Raw genomic sequence first — 19,461 nt, 5'->3', positions numbered from 1 at the left:
AAAAGTATTTATTAATATTTTAGCACCATGTGTTAGTAATAATAATAGTATTTTATTACATGCTTTCATCTAACATTGGAAAATGCCATCTGTTAATGATCAGAAGTGAGTTAGGATTTTGTTTTGTTGGGATTTCTTTGCAAAGGGTAAAGTCATTGTTGATTAAGAAACAATGACCCATGAATACAGAATACAGAATAGCTTTATTGTCATTCGTTTTACCGAACGAAATTAATTTGCCGGCAGTCACAGAGCAAAAAAACAAAAAACACAAGACACACAACCCCAACACAAACATCCATCACAGTGACTCCAAACACCCCCTCACTGTGATGGAAGGCAAAAAAACTTCCTCTCTCTTCCCCCATGCCCCTCCCACGGACAGACAGCTCGACCCCATCCGAGGTGACCGACCTGCACAGCCCCCGCAAGGAGATGGAAGGTCCCGCGGCCGAGCCGCACCGGGCGCTGGAAAGTCCCGTGGCCGTACCGGGCGATGGAAGGCCCCGTGGCCGAGCCGTACCGGGCGATGGAAGGCCCTGTGGCTGGGCCGTACCGGGCGATGGTAAGTCCCGCGGCCGAGCCGCACTGGCGCTGTTAAGTCCCGCGGCCGAGCCGCACCGGCGATGGAAAGTCCCGCGGCCGTGCCGAGCCGTACTGGAAAGTCCTACGGCCGTGCCGGGCGATGGAAAATCCCGCGGCCGAACCGCACCGGGCGATGCAAGGCCCCGCGGCCGAGCCGCACCAGGCGCTGTTAAGTCCCACGGCCGAGCCGCACCAGGCGCTGTTAAGTCCCGCGGCCGAGCAGCACCGGGCGATGGTAAATCCCGCGGCCGAGCCGTGCCGGGCGATGGAAGGCCCCGCGGCCGAGCCGCACCGGGCGCTGTTAAGTCCCACGGCCGAGCCTTGCCCCAAGGAAGAGACCTAAAAAAAGAAAGATTTCCCCCACCCCCCCACTCCCCCCACACATACACAGCCAAAAACAAACCACCCCAACACCAACACACAAAGGAAAAAGGACAAACAGACTGCCAGCGAGCCGCAGCCATTACGGCGCCGCCACACGTGACATAGCCTGAGCATTACCAAGCAGCTAAATAATATTTATATGTCATGCTTGCTTCCCAAAATGTCCACTGGTGACTCAGTTAGTATTACTGCCAGAGGCATCGAAATGGGCTCCGTTTATTTTATTGCTCAGGCTACAAACTTAGGTAGATTCCATGGGTGCTGGATGGCTGGCTTCAGTGTCATTCTCGATGTAAGATCTTAAAACACAAAACATAAACGGTGGTTAAAAGTTGTGATATTATACTTCTCTCAGTCCTCATTCTAAATATCATCCATGGGCGGACCAATTTTGATGAATAAATAGACAGTGACTGGATCTAGGAACTCTGGTAGGTATATTTTATTCTAGTACCCAATTGCACTGCTCCAAAAAACACCTTGGTTAAGACTAATGATTGAGGTTAAAACATTACTGGTCTGCATGTCATAATACAACATTAAATTATATGTTTACCACTGAGTATAGAAAAACCAAACTTGGAATGTAAGCAAAGGCCCAGTCATATGCTATTAATTATGCTCAATATACAAAACTTAAGAGCTGTCAAAGCAACTTTTGACAGGTGTTATAAGTATTATTTTAGATGACTTCAATTTTTCCAGGAATTCAGCTGTCACTGTGAGTCTGCACACAATGGGATCATGGCAACAGGATTTAAACATTACAATCATTGTTCCTATTGCTTGACTTTACTTTGTAATAAATCACAGAATATAGCAACAGAAAATGCTGGAAAATGTTAACAGATCAGGCAGCATCTGTGGAAAGAGAAATAGCTACCATTTTGAGTCTGTGACAGGAGATTTTCGAATGTTTTAGACTAGAGAGATACAGCGAGGAAACAGGCCCTTCGGGCCATTGAATCCGCACCGACCAGCGATCACCATGTACATTAGCACTATCCTGCATACTAGGGACAATTTACAATTTTTACTGAAGCCAATTAACCTACCAGCCTGTGTGTCTTTGGAATATGGGAGGAAACCGGAGCACCCAGAGAAAACCCATGCAGTCACAGGGAGAATCGTTCATACAGAGCACCCGAGGTCAGGATCGAACCCGGGCCCTTGGCGCTGTAAGGCAGCAGCTCTACCGCTGTACCACTCTACCGCCCATTAAAAAAAAAATCTGTTTTTGTTTCAGATTTCCAGCATCTGCAGATTTCTTTTAAAATTTAAATTACAAAAAGTAACCGACTTGCTGTAATTAAGATGTTTAGTAGAATAGACTCGTGTATAAAAATTGGTCTTGGGCATTTCTGGTGCATTAAATTGTCACGAACTAGTCAGATTGGACACATAATCCATCACTCATGATACAGCATGTCTGCCACAGGAATATTCAGTGGTGAGAAGCATTTCCTGAGTTGAGGATGTGTAGGACAGGGCATAATGCAAGGCAGAAGGGTAATATTATAAGATACATTGCTTACCAGATTAACAATACCATATCTGCATTCACAAACTTGAAACACCAATGTGCCGCCTGAATTAAAGGATATTACCTATAAGGACGAACTTAGAATGTTTCCTCTGCAACATCGGATGAGGGAAGACCTGATAGAAGTATATAAAATTATGAAAGGCCTAGATAAGGTAGACAGTCAGAACCTTTCTCCCAGGGCGGATATCTAGGATATAGGGGACAACTTTAATGTGAGAGAAGTAACGTGTACAGGAGATGTGCCTGGCAAGTTTTTTTACACATAGAAAAGTGGGAACCTAGAACAGGCTGTGCGAAATGGTGGTGGAGGCAGATAAGTTAGTAGCATTGAAGAGACCTTTAGATTGACAAATGGATATACAGGAAATGGAGGGAACTGCTGGCAGAGTAGATTAGTTTGACTTAGCATCATGTTGTTGATGTGCAATGCTGTTTGTGTTCCAGCAAAGACTAAAGCAGAAGAGTTAGAGGACATCTGAGGTAAAAAGCTTTTGATGTGACAGACAAGAAAGCAATCTCTCCTGATAGATAAATGAGCACAAATCAATAATAAAAGGGAAAGTTTAGAAGTATGTATTATAGAGTCCTTAGGACTTTATACATCCAGCTGGAAACAATAGTGGTAACAAAATGCACAACAGATTTCAATTGGATATTGAATTTTAAAAAAATTAGACTGAGGTATTGGGAAGGTGCAAGCAAATATGACAAAGTGAATAGTTCTTCCACAGAACTGACACAGGAGAGAATTTATTTTGCAATTAAAATGATCTTATTACCATAAAACAGATTGGGAGTGGTAGACCTCCTGATATCAGTAACACAGAAGTGGTGAAAGTGCTTTTACCAGTTGAAAGCATGTTGATCACCAAAAAGGAAAGAATATAAGTGAACCCAGAAACATATACTGAAGTCCTGAATAGCATGGTAGAAACACAACTGCCTGTCATCATTTATCAATCTCTGTCGTGTTATTGTGTTGTAGGATTGCTGGGACCTTTATCTTTCACACGTTATCGTCACACACCACCACAACTCTTCTATTCTGCTAGGAGAGTTTATTAGAGCAGAAACAAAATAGTGCAGCGAATAACTACTCACATAGGTTTTAAATATTTATCCTCTTTGACCTTGGTCACAAAAGAGACAGTTATCAGAAGCACAAATGTATTATTTGTATTTGCTATGACACAAATGGATTTTAGAGATGTTTAAATGATGTTAAGTGATACCTGTTATTTGAAATCAATAATGCATGAAATATAATTCTGAAAAGGTCTGCCACATGAACAGATCCTTGCTAGTGATGAACATAGTTCTATAATTGGGGATGTAGGATTAGAACTCTCTGACCCATGTTGTGTCTTTGCAAAATTGCTCGCATGGGGTTAGAAATAATGGTCTTGGTTGAGTGGAAATGGGAGATTTGAGAAGATTGGCTTGTCAGAAGTCTTCACATAAAGACATTTCTGAGGGATAATTTCACAAGGACATGGAGTTTTGGCAACAACATACTGTGGTTGGAAGATCAGGCCTGAAGTGTGATGGTTCATCGTTGATCCACATCAGTGTCAAAAGTAGACTCATGAAATTCCCCCTTGATTTGTATGAAACTTATTTTGTGAGTTTGGGTGACTTAATACTCCAGCATAATCCCAGCTCTGTGATTAAGGTACAGAGTTAGTAATTCAGAACCCAGGCCTCTTTGACTTTTAAATAGCCATGATGGAGAAATATTGATCCCACGAACCAAAAAGCTCCACTGAACTCTTTACATTGGAAGCTAGCTGACATGTCCAGCCAAGTGACAAACAGTCTGGGCCACCTATTGTTAAGTTTTGAGCTCATAGAGGGGTAATAGGCAATCATTAAAATTATATTAATAAAGTCTCCTTGCATCTAAGGAGCAGTCGCTTTGTTAACGTAAGATTAAATCACGGATATAAATGAATGCCTGGGAACTCCTATTTAGGAAGAATTTGTGGGCGGCATGGTGACGCAGAGGTAGAGTTGCTGCCTTACAGCGCCAGAGACTCGGGGGTTCGATCCCAATTATGGGTGCTGGTTGTATGAAATTTGTGTGTTCTCCATGTGTTTTCTCTTGGTGTTCCGGTTTCCTCCCACACTCCAAAGACGTACAGGTTTGGAGGTTAATTTGCTTTGGGAAGAATTGTAAATTGTCCCTAGTGTGTAGTCTAGTGTTAGTGTACGGGGATTGCTGGTCAGTGAGGATTTAGTGGGCTGAAGGGCCTGCTTCTGTGTTGTATCTCTAAACTAAAAACTTACAAAAACTATAAAATCAACAAGTTCAGTCCTTCTCCAGTCCATTTTTCTGAAAAGATGCTTTTTTTTGGTTTCTTTTTCCTACATATACTTTGAAACTGGAGGAAATCTCTGAAATATCTGTAAATTCATCAGATGAAAACAATCTCTGAGGCAAGATTGTCAGGGATTAGTGATCCGTGAGGGAACATAAAAGAGAGCATACCTGTATATTGAAATTCACTGAGTATATTCAAACCAGTTATAGACAATTTTGTCAAATCTAAGGCTGTCAAAGGATCGTTTTTTCTGGAATGAGGAACGTTGAGGGGAGGCCTGAAAGAAGTGTATAAAATTATGAGAGGCATTGATAGGGTAGATAGTCTGAACGTTTTTCCCAGGGTGGAATTGTTAAAGACTAGAGGGCATAACTTTATGGTGACAGGGGCAATATTTAAAGATGTGCGGGGCAAGTCCTTTTATGCAGAGGGTGGTGAATGCCTGGACAAAAACTTCCAGGAGTGGTGTTGGAGAGGCTTTTGAAAGGCACATGGGTATGAAGGGAATGGAGGGATACGGATCATGTGCAGGCAGAAGAGATTTATTTATCTTGATACAGATATTGTGGCCTGTACCTGTGCTGTACTGCTCTATGTTCTACATAGTGTCAGGGCAGGAAAGTTATGTTGAGGAAAGGATCAGCCATGAGAGGCCAAATGCCTTGGTTCTGCTTTTATTTTGCCTCCTTCTCGTTCTTTTTTATATAGCTATTCATAAAACACACATTGTTCAGTTCAGACACTGCAGATTATTTTTTACATGCTGAAATACTTTTGAATTGTGCTCTAGCATGATAGGTAGATTATAAATGGTGAGATTTGAGAAAGTTCAATAGCAGGCTGACAGAGTAGCAGCGAGGTGTGGTATGGGAAGTGTAAGGGGTGGTATGGGACCAATCACCAAGACAAACACTGAAAGGTAAACCTACCTGTGTGGGAAGATGGAAAGCATGGACTGTTCACAACCCGGATAAGATGAGGCCTCTTCAAATAATGTTGAAACAGGAGTCATGCCAGTTCCCAACCATTATAGATGGAAGGGCCTCGTTCATCTTCATTTTGGTCCATACACAATTTCTGTGCAGGCGATGTCAAAACATGAGTTGCCTGTGGTTTGTTCTCACAGTATGTGTCCAAATGGCTTTTGCAAATAAATGCATTATACACATAGGAGTTTTGCAACAAAACTTCAATGTGCTACCACAGTGCTACAGTAAATTCACGTGTAAAGCACAACGAAACGTTACACCACATGACTAAATTTCTCAAATACATCTTTCTATTCCCATACCTTGTGCATCAGAAAAGGCACATGGATTGTCAAACACCTATCAACTGTCCTCAAATTCTAGTGTCTAAAGAAACATAATGAAGCATCCCAGTATGATGTTGAGGGCAACACTGTGGCACAGCAGTAGAGTTGCTGCCTTACAGCGCCAGAGACCCGGGTTCGATCCTAACTGCGGGTGCTGTCTATGCAGAGTTTGCACGTTCTCCCCGTGACCACCTGGTGGGTCCCCGGGTGCTCCGATTTCATCCCACATTCCAAAGACATACAGGTTCATAGGTTAATTTGTTTTGGTAAAGATTGTCCGTAATGTGTAGAAATGTGCCAGTGTTCGGGGATCACTGGTCGGCGCAGCCTAGGTGGGCTGAAGGGCCTGTTTCTGTGCTGTATCTCGAAATTAAAAATAAGTATGAACATATTCCTTGATCATTTATTTTATTTTATTTAGGATGCCAATGTATTGGGAGCATTTCAGAAGTTTACTCGTCTAGAATGTGTGCCTTATCTTATGAATCTCATGAGGTCAGATAGGCAACTCCTGCTGTAATGGTAACTTTCAGACTTTTCAAGTAAACTCTTTTCTAATTACCATTACTCTACAGGGAGTCGGAGTGATCTTAACGCAAGCCCCAACAGAACAGATCTTCCAGTCTTTTTTCCAGTTTCATTAGTTGTTTATTGAAGTAGTTGTACAAACAAGGAGATGAACATACCAGGCTGTACTTATTTCGCATACAAGTCGTAGCTGGCTGCTCTGACCCCGGTCTGATCCCAGGTCTCCAGGTCTTTTCCAGATCTGTTCTCCCGTCTGCTCACAGGTCTGGTAAGAACTGTAACCTCTCCCTCCCTGTATCTGGCCACTCCCAGTCCCTATGCCCATATATATACACCACCCTGTTCATCTAACGACCGCTCCCAAGTGTCCAAAATAATACGATAAGATATATCTAGACAAAATAATATAATATGCCAATAGTAGCTAGTCTAAACATAAATGGCTCCTGCACCTGCATTAGCTGGAGTTGGGAAGAGTGAGAGTAGACCTAGTTGAATCATTTAAGATTATGAAGAGCCTTGACTGGGTGGATGTGGACATAATACTTCCCCTTGTGAGAAAATCAAGAATTAGGGGCAGCAATTCACGACAGAGATGAATCTAAGGGAGTGAAAGGATTTCATAGGCAGACCGAAGTATGGAATTGAGATTATATTCATATCATTAATGATCTTCATAAATGGGAAAAATCTTGACAGGCTGAATGTCCTGATCTCCTCAATTGTATGTTCAGGGATTATGGAGGTTTCAGGTAGAGACAGAATTTATTTCCCTATTGATTTGCACTTAAGAAAAACAACTGGTGAGCTGCCTTCTTGAACTGCTGCGGTCCATGTAATTAGAAAGGATAACAATTTCTCCCATGCTTTTATATTCTCATCAATTTACTCTCCTCAAAGCTCAATGGGTAAAAGCCCATTAAGTCACAAAATGGTTGTTCAAGTCATACCATGGAGATGTGAATGCGCGAAACTATGCTGACACTCCAAAGTCATACTGAGGGAGCATGCACTACTGCCAGAGTTTTTATGAGACATTAAACAAAGGGGCCGAGGTAACATTAAAGTGTCCTCAGTATTATGTTAAAGAAAATATGGCCAATGTTCATGTCTCCTTCAGCACTTTTGTAAGTATATTCTATTTTGATTAACAGAATATACTTTGTTTGAGCATGATGTGTGCAAATTGCCCCCTGTACTTTCTGCAACACTGCAATGACCAGATTGTAGATATAGTCAGTCAGTTCAGGTAATCAGTCTGAAGAAGGGTACCAACTCAAAACGTCACCTGTCCATGTTCTCCAGAGATGCTGCCTGATCCACTGAGTTCCTCCAGCATTTTGTGTCTTTTCTGTACATGTAGTTCACTGATTTGGGAAGTCTTAAAAGGTATGCAATAGGTGCCAAATAAATCAAAATCTTTTTTTTCCTTTCGGAAGTTCCATGCTAGTTCAGCTTCAGTGAGCACTGATTGCCTCCAACTCTTCACATCAGGCCATTCCTGATGTGTGTGCCTGAAAGTGAGAGTCAGCAGACTGTGAAACGTGGAGGAAGAAAGGGCCATCACAATCGAATCCTTCAAGCAGGAATAATTGGTTGGAAATCAGGAGCAGGAACGCTGGTTGATTAACTGTGTTGTTGAGAATGTTGTAGCCTGCTTCAGCTTTGATACTGCCTTCTATCTATAAGCAGATCATGCGGCAGAAAGTATGGGTCCAACCAGGGACTCATGCCATTGCCTTGGCTATTCACAGAATAGTTAAAATGTACCAGCCTTACTTGGAGCCCTTCTGGAGCTGGGTCTGAATATACTTTTCCCTTCAGCAATTCAGTTTCTAATGAGATAAATAAGGGGGAATATTTGGTGCTTTGGAAGTTTTAAATTTAATTTATGTGGGCAAAAGAAAAGGTTTCATGTACAGCCCAAAGAAATACAACAAAAGTCATGTGTAAACATCTATCCCTCGTGATAGGCAGCTGGTTTGAATTCTATATGTTTTGATTAGAGATGTCTTAATGGAATTCTCTTCAAAGAATTTTTAAGATTGATTGATGACTAAGACCACCCCATCCCCAATACTTTGTTTTTATTTTGTGCTGACAATAATGTTCATTGGCATGAGTTCTGCTACAACAGAGAGAGGACATCATGCAGTTATCTTTATGAGTCATCCAAACACAATACTAAATACATGTCAGGAAAGGAAATATTAGCCGAGAGGGAAAAATGCCTTTGATGTACTTAAGCACACAGTGATTTGTGCAGGGCCTGCAACTGCTGCCCTCTCATAAGAAACAGTGCATGCTTATGGTTCTGTAGTCTTTCTAAGAGCCTCTGAGACCACCCATTGCTTTAAAACCATCCTGTCCTTTCATCAGAAACGGTACATGTATGTTTAGCATCGATCTAATTGCATGAATAACGTTGATCAAAGTTTCTATGGCGAGAAGTCAAAAGGAAAGGTGAAATTGATCCAATATAGTCCTTTGCATGGCAAGTCTCCCAAGTTACCAGACATTTGACTTGCAAAGTACAGGCCTTGATTGAGCCTGTGAAGATGTGGGAAGAATTTTTGAAGCTTTACAGGTCCCTGAAAAAGAGGGGAATCAGCCAGGGCATATTTATTGTCTGATATTCATAGAAAGATCTAAAGCACTCTGCTTAGCTAGCAGCACTTCAGTCAAACATGATGGCACTGTCAGCATAACCTCTCTCTCAATGTCAGCAAAACTAAAGAGATGATCGTGGACTACAGGAGACAGCGGGGGAGTGGACACCTCCCCATCCACATCGGTGATGCTGAGGTTAAAAGGGTCAGCAGCTTTAAGTTCCTCGGTGTGCACATCACTGAGGACCTTGCCTGGACACTGCACACGGACACAATAACAAAGAAGGCCCACCAGTGGCTCTTTTTCCTGAGAAGACTGAGGAAGTTTGGCATGAACGCCAGCATCCTCACAAACTTCTACAGATGCACCATCGAGAGCCTGCTGACGGGCTGCATTACAGTCTGGTACGGGAACTGTTCTGCTCACAGCCACAAATCACTACAGAGAGTGGTGAAGACGGCACAGCACATCACTGGCAACTGTCTCCCAGCCATTCAGGACATTTTCTACCGGCGGTGCCTGCGGAAGGCATGCAGCATCATCAAGGACCACAGCCACCCAGCACGCAGGCTGTTCTCCTTGTTACCATCAGGCAGACGATACAGGAGTATGGCTGCGCGTACCACCAGACTTAAGAAAAGTTTCTACCATCAGGCCATCAGGCTTCTGAGCTCATAAACACATTTCACATCATATATGTTGATTATTTGAATATTGTCTTTTTACCTTACTAATGTCATTTTAATCTTATTTATCCTTGGAATATTACTGCTGAGGTGACCCGTTGTCTTGTCAAATACATTTCATTGTACCGTGGACCCTGTGCCAGCCTACATATGACAAATAAAATAAAAAAGATTATTAATTATTATTAGAATGCTCAGTAAAAATAACACAGATGGAATTTTCACAGCTGCAACTGAAAATGTAAGATTCCTCTGTTTGTTTATATTGATCTTTACAATCCTGTTGCCAAGAGCCACTTGCATTGACAAGTGCACATCTCAGTACTAAGAAACATGTGCTGTTGGATTCCCTTTAGCAAGTGGAGTTCAGCAAGGAACAAGCTACTTTGGCACTAGTACATTTCTATGATGTGAATTGGACAAGAGGGGTGGAGCATTTTCCTTTCTGCCAAATATGGCCGCAACACACATCTTAAAAGTTTTTTTTTCCAAAACCTCTCTCTGATTGTCAAATCAAAACAGTTTTCCAGTACACTTTCCAGCAGGAACCTGTGCCAAATGGACCCAGAAGGTGCCATGTTTGATTTGTGGTCTGTGCTAAACTCACTGATCTCATAGGGCTGGCTGTAAGGATGTTATGATTAGCCTCAGCAATCCTGCTTGTTCAAAAGTGGAAGATAAGCGTACAAAATCTTCAAGCCTTTAGCAGAAATCAGATCAGGCACAATTTCTGCCCATTAATTTTCTATTCCACTAATCCAGCCCAGAATTCCAGGAAGCAGATTATTAGAATAATCAATTGGAGCACCTTTGGACAGAATGGTGTCCAAGACTCAACAAAACTAAAATGCCAGATTTTTTTTTAAATTCCTTCAACAATCTTCTTTTTCTGTATTCAAGAGGCTGTCACATGAGGTGTATCAGGGGCAGGCTGAGTGGAGATAATTGGGTCACCTGAGAGATCTACAAACAGACAGCCAAAGTGTGTCAGCATCTTGGATAAAGGCCCGGCTGAAAATCTATTTCCTCAGGAACGTCTGAGCAGCTGAAACAATGGAGTAAAGTTCTACACCAGAATTAAACATTGCTCCATGGTTTCACCATACCAGCCACAGCGACACAAGAAGAGATTGAATCCATACAAGATACAGGATGGGAGAATGTGTAGTCAATGTAGCTGTGGGAATCAGTGGGTTTATAGATGCCAGTGGATAGATTGTCTTCGGAAACAGAGATCCAGGAAATAGAGAGAGGTGCCGGAAATGATGATCCTAAAGCTCTAACCTCACCCTCAGTGATAATTCATTTTTTTAGTCTATTTAATTCTCAATCTACAAGTTTCTGGAAACTGGACAATGCATAAAAGGCATCTTTATTGCATTTAGGACTGCATGTTCCAATGGAGTAGATGGAGCATGAGCAGTGAAAATTCGCAATGAATAAAATAATCCTTTTCTAATACTATTACGGAATAGACCATGAGGACAAGACCAAAATTCAGAGCGTAACATTTGGCTGTTAATCTCTCTCTGTCAGCAGAAATTGTCGACTCCACTGTATTTTCCTCCGCACTTGCATTAGTTTTGGAGCTCATCATATGTTTGAGGAATCAGCATATGTTCTAGCAATAAATGGTGCAACTGGCCATCACATTTTACTATTTGACTGGATCACTGACCTCTGAAGGAAATTGTAGACAATCAACCTTTCATTAATCTGCACCTTCACTTCCTTCAAACTTTCTGTTCATTGCAAAAGAGAAAGTATTATTATTGAGAGGGTGACAGATAATCGCTATTAACATAACGTAAACCTGGCACTAGTGCGGTTTAGTGAGTTGCAAAGTAGAGCTTATTGATTGATTAAAAGATTCAGCATGGAAATAGGTCCTTCAGCCCATCAAATCCAAGCTAACCAGCAATCATCCGTTCACACTACTACTTTCACAACCATTCCCTACACACGAGAGGCAATTTATAAGATTCAGTTAAACTATAAACCTGCACGTCTTTGGCGTGTGGCGTGTGGGAGGAAACTGGAGTATTTGGAGGAAACCAACGCGACACAAGGAGAACTGGTGTCAGGGGTTATGGGGAGAAGGCAGGAGAATGGGGTTAGGAGGAGAGATAGATCAGCCATGATTGAATGGCAGAGTAGACTTGATGGGCCGAATGGCCTAATTCTACTCCTATCACATGATCCTATGAACGTAAAATCCACATAGAGGGTAGCAGAGGTTAGGATTGAACCTGTGGCTCTGCAAGGCAGCAGCTTCACTAGGTCCGCCACTCCTGGATTCTTCTCTAGAACTTTCATGAAACCGCAATGAGTTTTTCTTGACCATGTCAGGGCCTTTCTAAGTCAGGTTGCTGTTTCTTTGTCAATTTGTAATAATTCATATTTCACTGATTAAGTATGATTAACTACTCCTTTTGTTATTAGGTGTAGCAATGTGGCAATTGGAGTGAATTTATAAACATTTCAAAAAATTACAAATCAGCCAAATGTTGCTTACCATATCTTTATATTCATTTCAAAAATACCTTTAAAACTGTATATGTTGAAATATTTTATTTTGTATAATTTTTTACTCAGTAAAAATTATTTATTTTTAAAACAGTTTTATCCTCGTTTGTGATTTAGGACCCTTGTGCTTCAGCCTTGGCGTGATGTAAACTGGCATGCCTGCTAAGTTTCATCTGAGTCATCCAGCAAGGAAACAGGCACTTTAGCCCAATTTCCCATACCAACCATCTAAGCTAATCCCATGAAGTTAGAGAAATCAATGTTCATACCACTGGGGTGTAAGCTGCCCAATGAAAAATGAGGTGCTGTTCCTCCAAGTTGGGCTGGGCCTCACTCTGACAATGGAGGAGGCACAGGACAGAAAGGTCAGTGTGGGAATGGGAGGGAGAGTTAAAGTGTGTCTATCTTCGATTTAAACCAGCATCTGCAGTTCTTTCCTACACATAGTTGTGGGTGACAGGCTGTATCCTACCACTCTAATATTGAAGTGGATACTAGTGTGATGTGCTATGAAAACCAAACTGTCATTCAAAAATATGGTGCAAGATTATCAAAGTTGAAAGCACTTCATGTGTTTTTGTTTTTAGGTCCTGCATATTCTACAGAGCCTGTGATGACATCCCGAGAGGAGTGGAACTTTTGGTGTGGTACAATGATAGTTATACGTCATTCTTTGGGATCCCATTTCAGTGCGTTGCACAAGATGACAACTGTAAGCATTTCTTTCAGTGCCTTTAAAAGAATGTTAACACAGAATGACTTTTCGCTGCCATATTTAATCTACCAACAAACATTTCCTGCAGAAATACATGTACTTTACGGGTTAATTTGGGGATCTTCTTTGCCAATCGAGGAGATCTTTTCTTTAGAACTGGAAAATGTAGCTGAATCTTGTTGCTGCTCTTTCTTAGATACTGCATGGCATCCTGATTTAATTTGCTCATCTAAAGAAATGTATTGAACTGTGATTGTGATAACACTTGTAGTTCCGTGGCTTCTCACATAATTTTGCTGATCTCCATTGTGATGAGATTTTCAATATTTATTTCAGATTTTCCTAGTTATGCACTAGTGAAAGAACATAGAGCAATAAACGGTTTGGTGAAAAATGAGTAAACTGATGTATATGATTCATTCTGCATCACAACATTTGGATAAGATGTAGGTGGGCAAGGGAGAACAAGTTGATGGGGCTACAATTCTTCATAATTGATTGGACGGACTTCCTGCAAGCAGGTTTACCTCTGGGTAAAGTGTTAAATTGCCTACCTCATTATAAAAGACTAATAAAAAGGAACTGCAGATGCTAGATTATACCAAAGAAAGATTCAAAAAGCTGGAATAAGTCAACAGGTCAGGCAGCATCCTTGCAGAAAATGGATTGGTGAGGTTTTGGGTCAGGACCCTTCTTCAGACTGAAAAAGGGTACCGACTCAAAACATCATCTATCCATTTACTACAGGGATGTTGCCTGAACCACTGAGTTACTCCAGCATTTTGTGTCTATCATTATAAAAGAGGATAAACTTGTCCTTTAGTGTGGTTTAATGACACTATTACCATTTAATAATTATTATCAACAGAAGACTCATAATAGTGAGGTTGCTAAGAATAGGGGTAAGATATAATCATTCTGTGATCATTGCAAGCAGTCAAGCTAATAATTTTAATTTGCTACACCCTCAGATATTATTGTATTAAAAATAGAAATTAGTGCATTTCAACAGAATGTGCCGGGACATTACCAACAGATACCAGGTGCCCAGAAAATAAAAAATCAGCATGTAACTTAGTTAAATTTAGCCTAGAGTCAAAGCGTCATAGAGTGATACAGTGTGGAAACGGGCAATTCGGCCCAACTTGCCCACATTGGCCAACATGTCCTGGCTACACTAGTCCCACCTGCCCGCATTTGGTCTGTATCCCTCCAAGCCTGTCCTTTACATTTACCTGTCTAACTGTTTCTTAAATGTTGGGATAGTCCCTGTCTCAACTACCTCTTCTGGCAGCTTGTTCCATACCTGATCTATACATCTCATGATTTTATACACCTCAATCAGATCACCACTCAACCTCCTGCGCTCCAAGGAATAAAGACCCAGCCTACTCAACCTCTCCCTCTAGCTCAGATCCTGTAGTCCTGGCAACATCTTCTTAAAGCTCTGCATGCTTTCCAGCTGGACACCATCTTTTCTATATCATGGTGCCCAGAACTGAACACAATACTTTAAATGCGGCCTCAACAACGTCTTGTACAACTATAACCTCCCAACTTCTATACTCAATACTCTGACGGAGTATGTGGCAAACACCTTTTTGACCACTCGATCTACCTGCGACCACCGTCAAGGAACCATGCACCTGCACTCCTAGATCCCTCCGCTCTACAACACTCCCAGAGCCCGACCATTCACTGTGTAGGTCCTGCCCATGTTAGACTGCCCAAAATGCAACAGTAGCTTGTTTTTGACTGAAGTTTTAATAAAATAATGTTTCTACTTTCATTTCCCTCAGCCCCTTAGTTTTACAGCACCCTTACGAAAACTAAGATCTAACCAAGATGCAATTAGGTTATTTATATGTTTCATAGTGATTTTGCTGCAGAGGATTCCATTAGCTATCAGCAAATCAATTCACAACAAAAGACATGAGATGAGCCACTATTGCTATGAAATCATCCCAAATAAATAACATTACATTCTTATATGCTAGTTTTTTTATTTGAGGATATAATCTGTGTGTGACAGCAATCCAACAGATATGTATCATTGTGTAGGAAGGAACTGCAGATAACAATAATAATAATAATAATAATAATAATAATAATAATAATAATAATAATAATAATAATAATAATAATAATAATAATAATAATAATAATAATAATAATAATAATAATAATAATAATAATAATAATAATAATAATAATAATAATAATAATAATAATAATAATAATAATAATAATAATAATAATAATAATAATAATAATAAACATTTATTTTATATAGCGATTTTCCAAGTGCTCAAATACGCTTTACAAAAACAGTCATGACATAAAAACAAACAGACAAACTACCCAGACGATGCTGGTTTACACCGAAGATAGACACAATATGCCAGAGTAACTCAGAAGGACAGGCAACATCTCTAGAGAGAAGGAATGGGTGACGTTTCGGGTTGATACCCTTCTTCAGACCGACCTGAAACGTTATCCATTCCTTCTGTCCAGAGACGCTGCCTGTTCCGCTGAGTTTCTTCAGCATTTTGTGTCTATCTTCAGTGTCTGGATATATGGATCATTGCTGGAGATAGTATTCAAATGGCAACATTAGAAAGGCAATATTAATATATGGTGTTTTGAATTAACTAGGCATTTTATTCTTGTGGTAAGAAGAAAACATTGGATTTCTGAGACAGTACAAGTATTTAAGAATTGACTGTAAGATATAATATTTGCAAATGCTAACTACCACAAACACATTTGAAGTTATTCATTTGATAAACTTAATATCGCTAATTTGTGCAAATTTTCTGTGAACTTTTTAGTACAATTACAGTGTTAATTATTCACAGGTTTTACGGGTCAGGTAAGGTTTTGCCACAGCCTGGGAGGGAGGAAGAATTGAGCATCAGACAATGAGAGTGGAGATGGTATACACTGCTCATTGTCTGGAAACATCAGTAGGGGGGCATTATTATGAGTGTCTAGGACCAGATAAAGTTGTAATCAAGAGGAAAGCAAAGTAGAAAGAGTGGCAAATACAGAAATGTAAGAGTTAATGATTTGGTTCAATGACTTTTCATCAAAATCCTATTAACAATATTGCTCAACCCAAACGCAAGTCAATTCACCACTATCATTTACCTCCAAACAATCTCTATCCATCAGGACTCACCACACATTCACTGAATGACGCTACAAGCCTCGCATCCATGTCTCACAGTCAGCGTACATATTCAGCTATTCAACCCTAACAAAAAGCCTACCCCACATTTACTAATACGTGTTCTTCTCTTTTACAGGCTGAGGTTGTGCACATCTAATGGCAGTAGGAATTCAACAAAAGGGTAGCGGTATACTTAATTGAGGAGGTGTATCTTCTCTGTTGGGGAAACGGTGCTGCTTATTACTGAGACAGTTTATTCCTTGTAGTGCAGGAGGATGAGGGGTGATATTATAGAGGTGTATAAAATCATGAGAGGAATAGGTCAGGTCTTTTGCCCAGAGTAGGGTAATCAAGAACCAGAGGACATAGGTTTAAGGTGAGGGAAGAAAGATTTAATGGGAACCAGAAGGATATATTTTTTACACAAAGAGTGGTGGGTATATGGAATAGCTGTCGGAGGAGTTAGTTGAGGCAGGTACTATCGCAATGTTTAAGAAACATTTAGACAGGAACATGGATAGGGTAGGTTAGAAGTATACAGGCGAAAAGCAGACAGATGGGGCTAGTGTAGATGGGGCATGTTGGTTGATGGGGGCAAGTTGGGCCAAAGGGCCTGTTTTCACACTGTATGACTCTATGACACTAACAGCAACTGCAATGTCTATTTAAAAAGATGGAATGAAGTAACTGAAACAGCAGTATCTTCAGAATGATTTGTCACCCGTAGAAGCTGAGATAAAAACATTCCGGATCTTTGCTCTTCCCCTGTCAAACTTAGCAGCAGAGTACTTGCACTTGCTTGGCAATAGCTGTCACACCAACCGCTTGTAGGCACACAGCGAAATGCAACCATGTGCATCATTTGAGGAAATCTCCACTTGAAATCCCCATCCTTCGTATCATCAATCCCTGACATATCCATTCACAATTAGTGACATAAAACCTAGTTGTCATCATCTATCTTCATCTGATATACCTCTTTATCGTTGAATCCGCATGCTAGCAGTTCCTATTGTTGTGCCGATGGATCAGAACATTTTAGTTTAATTTAGAGGTATCGCGTGGAAAAATGCCCTTCAGCCCACCGAGTGCATGCCGACCAGCGATCTGTACACTAGTTCTATCTTACACACTAGGGACAATCCACAGAAGCCAATTAACCTACAAACCTGAACGTCTTTGGGATGTGGGAGGAAGACGGAGCACCTGGAGAAAACCGACACGATCACAGGAAGAATGTACAAACTCAATACAGACAGCACACATAGTCAGGATCGAACCCAGGATTCTGGCGTTGTTAGGCAGCAACTCTACCGCTGCACCAATGTGCTGTCCCCATAAAGTAATTAACAGATTTAATTACACGTGCCACCGCAGATTTCCTTTGGAACATCTTTTCTCCAGATATCCTTTGGGACAAAGCATGGAAAACAGTGAAAGTAAAGGGACATTCCTCAGGACTAACTTCAAACATCATCCCAATGAATTAATGCCACAATGCCTAGAAGCAGGAAGCCAAACTGGGTTGCTGTGCTCTTCATGCTAACCCTTTTTGCAGGTGTGTCCAATCAGTTAATGTTGCAATCATTCAATATTGTCCTTTCGCCAAACTCAATGATAATTTAATGTCACTAAGCACATCAAAGGAGGCTGCACTGACTGCACAGATATGTTCTCGCTGAATGACTAATTTAAAAGCTTACTTTAAAACTAAAGACCCAAGAGGGTTTGTTAGAAAGTGTAAGAAAATAACTGCAGATGCTGGTACAAATCGAAGGTATTTATTCACAAAATGCTGGAGTAACTCAGCAGGTCAGGCAGCATCTCAGGAGAGAAGGAATCTCAGTCTGAAGAAGGGTCTCGACCCGAAACGTCGCCCATTCCTTCTCTCCTGAGATGCTGCCTGACCTGCTGAGTTACTCCAGCATTTTGTGAATAAATACCTTCAAGAGGGTTTGTTTGTCATATGCACCAGATATGAACAGGAACCATGGAATTCTTATTTCCTGCAGATTTACAGCACATTAGATGCAACAACAGACTTTCATTAATGTATGCAGTAGGCTTCTTTGAAGATATGGGGGCAATTTGACTGTTGGGCATAGAGATCACAGGTGTATGAAGTGATCGAAAGGAGAAAATAAGGATAACTGGGCGTGATGCAGAGATAGTGGGACTTTGGGAAGATTGCTGCTCCTCTTGTCCCACAACCAATGACGTGGGCTCTCTATGTGGTTCCAGCCCATCCATTCTCTGTTTACTTGCTGTGTTTCTTTGTGTACTGGGTGGGTTATCCCTGGGTTCTCCAATTTTCTCCCCACATCTCAATGTCATGTGGGTTGGAGATCAATTGGCCACTGTAGGTTGTCCCTTGTCAGGGGTGGAATACGGGGTGTGTTTATGGGAATGTAGGAAGACTAGGTGACAGAACAAAAAATAGTGGTGGAATTATCTCTGAGCTTGCATAGATTCAATGAACTGAAATAGGCTCCTTAATGGGTACGATCAGGAAATAAGAAAATAACCCAACCCAAGTGGGTTAGTGGAGATTCAGATCTGTGATCGACCTGAACAGAGCATTGTTAACTAATTATATCAAATGCAAGATTTGGCGGTTCTGGATGAAGGGAAACATGCAGATTCAGGGTCATCTTATTTACCATTGTTAATGTCCAAGCTGTTGGAAGGGAATTTACTCCACTGGTTTTCTGGCTTCATAACAGAAAGAGTGTGAATTTCAGTTAGTTGTATTTAAAATTTATACTTTCATTTCAGAATTAAGTTTTCATACCTGATTCGCCATTAAAATTTCATTCTATATTAAAAAAGTTATAGTCAATGGGTGACCAAAAGACTAATGGATTGATTTTAAGTGAGCAGAATATATTTAAGAACTGGCAAACTTTGTGAAGCTTATGGATAATGACTGTTTGAATAATCGCTTATATTGTGAGATTCCATTCTACTGGGTAATGGCGCTGTACTGGCACTGGGACTTTAAATGCTCTGTGCCTCCAGTAAAATGTGCTCACTGCCTGATATTCCATACGTGCTAACATCTCACAACGTCTGA

The 19,461-nt window shown here is 40.9% G+C and overlaps 1 protein-coding gene across 1 annotated transcript in view; it reads left to right on the top strand.

The window, feature by feature from the left end:
* The window catches only part of prdm6 (PR domain containing 6), a 172,927-nt gene that overhangs the window by 108,568 nt on the left and 44,898 nt on the right, over positions 1–19,461 (top strand). Inside the window, exon 4 of the mRNA XM_078397012.1 lies at positions 13,089–13,213. Coding sequence (XP_078253138.1) covers positions 13,089–13,213 — 125 coding nt within the window. The remainder of the gene's footprint in view (positions 1–13,088; positions 13,214–19,461) is intronic.

Source organism: Rhinoraja longicauda, chromosome 3, assembly GCF_053455715.1.
Source record: "Rhinoraja longicauda isolate Sanriku21f chromosome 3, sRhiLon1.1, whole genome shotgun sequence".
NCBI classification, from domain to species: domain Eukaryota; kingdom Metazoa; phylum Chordata; class Chondrichthyes; order Rajiformes; family Arhynchobatidae; genus Rhinoraja; species Rhinoraja longicauda.
The sequence above is the reverse complement of the archived record's forward strand: the minus strand, read 5'-3'. Positions and strand labels throughout refer to the sequence as shown.